The following is a 7362-nucleotide window of genomic DNA, read 5'->3' on the forward strand; positions in this document are numbered from 1 at the left end:
CCCGCCTTGAGGAGCTGCCGGTACAATTCGCAGGCCTGCTGCGGCGTGGGTTCCACCGGCGCGTGGTAGCGGCTCGCGTCTATGCGCCGCTGCTCCAGCCGCATGCGTCGCTCATTTGCCCGCGCGAAGTCCGGGCGGCCTTCCTTCCACCAGCGCCGCTGCCCGCCGAGGGGCCGCAGCGTAACGCGCAACATATACCGTGCACGGAAGGCCCTTGCTGTGTCTCCTCTGCCCCCTCGCAGTAGTGTGGGAGCAATAGAGAGAATGCGTGAAAAAGAGAGAGAAAAACAGGGGTGGGTGGAGAACCGAGCATCATTGCCAAACAAACGCACACACGCACATATATATATATGTATTCTTCTGAGATGGCAGCTCTGCCACTTTCTCCTCACTTCGTGGAGCCACACCGCACGTGCGGGGCTGCATCTATTCTTGTCTCGCATCTAGCAACATTTATGAAGATATACAAGTCTATGCGTGCATGCAATCTGGTATACGAACCTATTTCAAGCCCTCACACAGCGGGCGGTGACGGGTCGACCCACGTGACGATGCGCTTCCTGGCAGTCACCGCGTTCTCCACTTTTCTTGGCTTTCTTTCTGCTTTTCCCGTTGCTGTTGTGGTTACTGCGCTTGACCGCTGCTGCTGCTGCTCTGCGCGTAGCGTCACCGTCGCGTCCCCGGAGAACAGACGTGAATGGGCGGAGCGGCGGGCCAGCAGGTCAAAACTTGGCTTGCAGAGAAAATCGCGCTGCCTTTCCGCTATCTGCAGAGATGCAGCGAACCGTTTCTCGTTCCTGTAGCTGCTGCTGCCATTTTTGTTGTTTTTGCCGCCATAGACATTCTCGTCGTTGCCATCAGCCATTTCGCCTCGTCGCCGCTGCACACACGTGGCAGAAGCAGTCCGCCGCGGGGCCGAGTTGGCGCGCTGGCTGCGCAGTCCCAACACCGCACGCACTGCACCGGGTACGCGTCGCCGCGGCGCCTCCTGCAGCAACACAACGGTCGCCAAAAAGTCGCCTTGAACCGCCTCCGTGACGAGGCAGTATGGCACAATAATGTTCCGCCAGCGGGCCAGGAGCTCCTGCTGCTCCAGAACACCGGCGAGGAAGATAAATCGGCGGCGCAGCATTTCCGTGAGCACCACGGCGGCCAACGCGCGGCTCTGCTGCAGCATATGGCGGCGGTACCGCTCACTGAGCTCAATGAACGTGCGGTCCTCGTGCTCCTGCCGCCATACCGCTCTCTGCACGGGGTCGCGCGGTGCAGCGGCATTAACACCTGCTGCTGTTGTCTTTGGCATTGCAGCAGCACCAGCGGAGTGTGGTGCACGCGCCAACACACGCACGCCAGGCGACTGGGCCAGCCCTCGTCCAGGCGCTGCCAGACGTTTGCTGGTGGCACGACGGCTTCGCGGAGGGGCCACCTCGTCCTCGTCGTTCACGTCAATCACAATGACCACATCGCTGGTGTTGCCCTCACCATCTGCAGGCTCCGTAGCGGGAGGCACGACACTGTGCGTGGTTGCGGATGGGGGGTGGGCTCGCTGAGCCGCGTTGTTTGGCGTCTTTGCCATTGAATGGCGCCGTTGTTGTTGGTGCTGTTGCTTGCGCCGCTGGCGGCGGCTCCCCTTCAGCACTGCTTGTTGTTTTTCGTCTTCCCGCCGATGCATAACAGCGCGCCGCTCGCGGTACTCCTGCAGGCGGCAGCGCTCTCGCATCTGCTCCTCCACAATCATCAGCAGATTACGGCGCCGCTTCGCCTCAGCGAGTTGCACTAAATCCCGCCCTTTGGCCTCCAGCGCAAAGAGCGTATTCATAACACTGCTCTCTCCACATATCTTACCATGGCACGCCTCTGTTCGAATGCCGTCCACAGCAATGACGCATTTATCTGCAGAGCTTCTGGGAGGAAATGAGACGGCAGCTGTATACCCCGCGTCTCCATCATCGCCTTCAGTCGGTGCCGCTGGTCGACTCTTGACTGTCGTCGGCGAGAGAGAGACGACGTGCATGCCATCCTTCTCTGTGTGATCGCCTCTCTCCTGCCCTGTTGTTGTTGTTGATCCTGCTGCTTTTGCCGCTCTGGCGTCGTCAGTGCCGGCCTGGAGTTCCAGCCTGCGGACAAGGCACTCACGTGCGGCGTCCTGCTGCCTGCGTGCCTCACGCCAGCGCTGCTGCTGCTGCTGCTGCCGCTGTTGCTGCCGCCCAACCACTAGCATGGCACGACACACACGCAGTGCGGTTTGTAGCACAACAATTGCCCGCCGATGTGCGCGTCGGCGGAGCGGTGTGTAGTTCCACCGCCCCGACCAACGCGCGCNGCCTCTCTCCTGCCCTGTTGTTGTTGTTGATCCTGCTGCTTTTGCCGCTCTGGCGTCGTCAGTGCCGGCCTGGAGTTCCAGCCTGCGGAGAAGGCACTCACGTGCGGCGTCCTGCTGCCTGCGTGCCTCACGCCAGCGCTGCTGCTGCCGCTGTTGCTGCCGCCCAACCACTAGCATGGCACGACACACACGCAGTGCGGTTTGTAGCACAACAATTGCCCGCCGATGTGCGCGTCGGCGGAGCGGTGTGTAGTTCCACCGCCCCGACCAACGCGCGCGCAGAAACGCCTGCAGAATAACTGTCCCACACTCGTGCAGCTGCGCGCTGCTGCGCCACCGCGCCGCTTCCAGCTGCTCGAGGGCCGCGCAGTCGTACATCTTCACGAGACCGGAGTCCTCCATAACAGCAACACCACCCCTCACACGACTCTCCATTGGGGCTGCTGTTGCTGCTCCATTGCCGGAGAATACGCCGAGATCGCCGCGCCTCTCCGCATGCCGTACCCACGCAGCCTCCTGTTCGTCCTCTTCTTTGCCCGATGCGTACGTGACGTAGTCCACGGCTGCAGCGGAGCAAATGAGCCTCACCTGATTCGTCGGCGAAAAAGCATCAAAATTGTCAAGCGAAATGCGAAACAGTGGCGGCAATGGGCGCCACGAATCCACGACTGCTTCAACTTGTTTGGCCTCATGCTGACGCACCCGAGGCGCGTAGTAGGAGACACGCGCGGCATCCACGATGGTGCGGTACCGCGTCAGAAACTCCGCGAGTGTAAAGAGCTGCAGTGCCCCACGCGAAACCACCGGGTGCGACACGGCTACAGGCGCGCAGCAGTAGCGGCGACGCAGCATCGACACCTCGGTGTAGCTGCAGCCAATGGCCAAGCGACTCANCACGGCTACAGGCGCGCAGCAGTAGCGGCGACGCAGCATCGACACCTCGGTGTAGCTGCAGCCAATGGCCAAGCGACTCACCGTCAACGCACCACTATGCTCGAACAGTCGTTCTGAGAGAAGCACCCCTGGTGCTGCTGGATGCGGTACCTGGCCAAAAAGTCTGAGGGAGTCGAGAAGCAGCAGCAGCGCCGCACCCGTGGAGGACAGTGACGGGAAGAAATGAAGCCAATACGTTGAGTCCCCACGAACAGCGCAGCATCTACCGCTTTTGTTATCACTGCCGTTGCTGTTGTCAAGTTGTTGCGAGCGTTGCCGCTGCTCATTTCGCACCCATCGCAGCCACTCAGAGATAGTGATGCTAGAAAACACGTTACGTCGAGTTGCTGCGCCTTTCAACCCCACATGCTCCTTGTCTGAAACATCCACACACTCAAACCGCAGACGAAGCGAACGACGAGGTGCGGATGACGGTGAAAGCGACGCGTCATCATATTCATTACGGCGGCTTTGAGCGTAAGGCCAACGCCTGCCGGCCACATTCACACAGTGCAGGAGCATGGGCACGACCTGCAGCACCAGCCAGTGCGCGAGCGAGGCGAGAAAGTCATGAAACAGCAACCGCGAAGGCCCGCTAAATATTGCAGCGTGTGCTTCCGTTTTCAAGTGTTCCAGAATCCAGTGAGAAGCGGCAAATTTACCCTCCGCACACACACTGTTGTGCCGCAGCAGGAGTGGTGCGAGAAGGTCCACCAAGTAGTCTCGCTGTATTGCAGTGAAGGGAAGACTCGATGCACTGCTGCCACTCTTGCTATTATTATGATCACAGTTGTGGCACTCCACGCCGCTGTCATCACAGCACGGTGCTGCAGTCTCTAAATACGCTTCAATATGTGCTACAGCGGCCATCACGTGTATGATTCGGCTGTCGTCGCTGGCCCTGTACGCGTCGCCATCGCCATCTTTCAGCCACCGCAGCGCTCGCACGCAGTGCCTCTGAAATACCCGAACCGTGCGAAGCAGATCTTCCCGTGGGGCTTCACGCCGCAGCACTGGGGCAGCAGCAGCACTCTCAGTGGTTGACCAATAGCGCCGCAAGGAGGCCCAGTGCTGCTGTACAAGCCACACATCTTCCATACCAAGCAGTGCTACCTCAACTCCGTCACACCCACCACTGCTGCTCAACAACAAGCGTAGTCCTGTTGACGGCGGTACCCAGCGCAGAAACCCATCTACCAGCATCCGTGTCCACTGACGCACCGCCGCAAGTGTCTCCTCCATGCGGTGCTGCTCATCCCATGAAACGGCGCGGTGGCCGAGCACCACAGCCGTGCGGAACAGGAGACTGCAGAGCAAGTGCTCCCAGGCCGTGACGGCCGGAGACGAAGAAGACGACGACGAAAGCAACCGCTCCGCGTGCTCAGCAGCAGATGACGACTGCGACGCCGGTGGGTTATACAACGCGGCACTTCCCGCCCTACTGCAGACGATATCATAGAGGTAGACATGCTTTGCGAGCATCGCTGCTGTGCCCCACGAGATTGCGCACGCGGTCGAGTTTCCACTGCAACTATAATAAAAATAATCATCAACACCACTCTTGCGCCTGTCTTTATTGCCCACACTGTCTGAACCAAGGACCACACCAAACGCCAACGCCGTGGTAGTGTCTTGGAAGTTCAGCAGCCGACAGCTCGTCCGCTCGTCACCAGCAGACGGCGCCGCTACATCTAAATTGCTGCTGCTGCTGCTGCCGCCGCCGCCGCGAGGCGGCAATAATTCTGCCACCTCTCGCACAGGGGAGGCGGTGAGGGAGCGAGGCCTATCGGAATCAACATCACTCATAGGTGAAACGGAAAACAAACGCGCATCGTATTGGTGTTGCTGTCTGCCGGACATCTCGGCACATACGCGAGATGCATACAGCACTCCGTCCACTAGTAGATTCTTTCACCCGGAGAGAGAGAGAGAGAGAGAGAGAGAGAGAGAGTGATCGAAAGGGTGACCGGCGATACCAAGCAACAACAACAACACCAAAAATAGCCAGACCTTCCCCCACAGATACAGGTAAATAGACATAACCAAACACCATTGAAAACAGTTCCAGTAGTTGCAAAAAACAACAACAACAATGCGTGACTCAAGGTGCGAATTCCACTCGCCCTTTTTTTTCCCACCTCGGGCGTGGAAGAGGTGTCCCAACAATAACAGCAGCAGAAATTATCGAATAGCAGCACCACAGCGTCTGGTTATTGGCGTTGCTGCTGCGGAGAGAACAGACATCGGCCTCACGCATGACCGCACCCACCCAAACAGCAGTTACTGCCCGTGCCGCAGGGCCTACGAGAGGCGCGTGCTGGAGAATGCGCAGCCGCACAGTCTAACGGCACCGACTTTTACTGTACTTCCCCAGCAGCATCCGCAACAGCTGTGCGAGCGTGGCGCAACGGCAATGCCATCCAGGTTCTACAGCAAGACTACAACGAGAGGGATGGAACAAAGGCAAAAACAAACACACTCAATAATACACGGAGAGCGCACAAAAAACAACAACAACAACAACACCAACCAAAGTCACCGAAGAAGCATCCCCCTCCTGTGGAGGAAGCACACGCTAACAAATCTGAGAACCAGATACCCCAGCTTTGTGGCCCAGCTCCACAAGTAACGGCTCTCCCTTATCGTCCAACAAATAAGCCAACGCAGCAGATGTTTCTCTCCTGTCTTGCAGCGGCAACAGCAACATTACGTACCGCGACGACCCTGCACGTACGGCGTAGGCAGCGGTATGCTATGCATGGAGCCACGGCCGAGCTCCTTGTAATCCCCCGCACAGCGAAGTCCCTTCCGCCTCTTCTTCTTTTCCTCATTCATCGCACCCGTTTCCTGCGCCCCATTCGTCGCGTCCGCCTCTTCCTTCTCACTCCAATCTGCCTCTCTCCCCTCGATGTCGTTGTCGTCATTATCATCATCGGTAAAGGTGTGCAGCAGCAACTTCGACTGCCGCGTCACAAGACGCCGCTGCCGCATCTTTGCAATGTCGTAAAGAAGATCGGGAGCCAGCAGGTAGCGATCCAACTCGAGCGTATCGAGGGCTTGCTGCTGTTCCATCCTCACCACCGCCGCCTCATCTGTCGTCACAGCTGCTGCTTCTGCCATGGCTTCGCTACCCGTCACCTCCGTGAAGTAAATGCGACCGCGGTAGTCGTCGGGGTCGAACTTTAAGTCTCGCAGCAAGTAGTCGGTGAGGGCGTTGGAGGTCAGCCGAATGACAGGGGCGCCGTANACGATACCGGTGCGGCGGCCGAACGGAATGCGCATACGTGCAACAAAAGGCGAGGTGACATACGGCACTGCCGACGTCGTATCTTCCTCACCTTCTTCCCCGTCTTCACCTTCGCGCTGCTCTTGGCATTCAGCCTCCGTTGCAGAATCAGTGGGCGGTGTGATTCCCGCGTGCTCTGCCACGTGGTGAAGAAACTGCACCACCTCTTCATGCATCCAGGTCCGCGGCATGTTATGGAGCCGCACCGTGCGGAGCGTCCTGTGCGTAGACGCTGCTGTTGCGGAGGAAGAGGGATAGGCTCCTGCAGCAGCAGCAGTCCCTGAATCCTCCGCACCTGAATTCCCCCCGGGCGCAGTGGTTGGTGGAGTTGTTGTTGTGCTGTGCCACCGAACCCTCGCGTGCATGGCAGACGTTGAGGTGGCAAGCCCCACGGTGCCGCACCTCCGGAGTGCGTGGCTCCCGCAAGCGGCCGCTCGCACTGAGTGCAGCCGCCGCTGCTGCTGCTGCAGCGACAACACGAACGATGGGCAACAGCTGCTCTTGTAACCGCAGCAGCACAGGGCACGCATCTCTTACCGCCTTTTCCCTGCCTCGACACAGCAACAACAAATACCTTTTCCCCTAAACCAAACAAAACAGGATTGTGAAAAAGAGAATGAAGAAAATGATCAAGAAAGAGAGAGAGAGAGGCTCAGGTGCTTATTGCATGGCGAGAAGAATAACAACACAACAGCAGCAGCGACACCTCACATAAGAGAAGGAAATACTCACGATAACATTACCGAAACAAAAGACAAGAAAACACAGTACAGAGAGGGAATCCACATATACACCTGCCGCATATATATATATATATATA

General features: G+C 58.3%; 3 protein-coding genes across 3 annotated transcripts; all 3 read right to left on the minus strand.

Annotated features, from left to right (window-relative positions):
• Window positions 1-2: 2 nt before the first annotated feature.
• DQ04_06221000 (hypothetical protein) lies at window positions 3-443 on the minus strand (the record flags this gene model as incomplete). Its single annotated transcript, XM_009314594.1, has 1 exon — window positions 3-443. A coding segment is annotated over one exon (441 nt), but the record flags the coding sequence as incomplete, so codon positions are not given.
• A 71-nt stretch (window positions 444-514) lies between these two features.
• Window positions 515-5116, minus strand: DQ04_06221010 (hypothetical protein; the record flags this gene model as incomplete). The annotated part of the gene is made up of 1 exon (XM_009314595.1): window positions 515-5116. One exon carries the CDS (start codon window positions 5114-5116, stop codon window positions 515-517), a length of 4602 nt encoding a protein of 1533 aa, XP_009312870.1.
• An 846-nt stretch (window positions 5117-5962) lies between these two features.
• On the minus strand, window positions 5963-7072 carry DQ04_06221020 (hypothetical protein; the record flags this gene model as incomplete). Its single annotated transcript, XM_009314596.1, has 1 exon — window positions 5963-7072. The coding sequence occupies one exon, from the start codon at window positions 7070-7072 to the stop codon at window positions 5963-5965; it is 1110 nt and encodes a 369-aa protein (XP_009312871.1).
• Window positions 7073-7362: the final 290 nt, after the last annotated feature.

The sequence above is a fragment of the Trypanosoma grayi genome, assembly GCF_000691245.1.
Source record: "Trypanosoma grayi strain ANR4 Tgr_622_V1, whole genome shotgun sequence".
Taxonomy (NCBI): domain Eukaryota; phylum Euglenozoa; class Kinetoplastea; order Trypanosomatida; family Trypanosomatidae; genus Trypanosoma; species Trypanosoma grayi.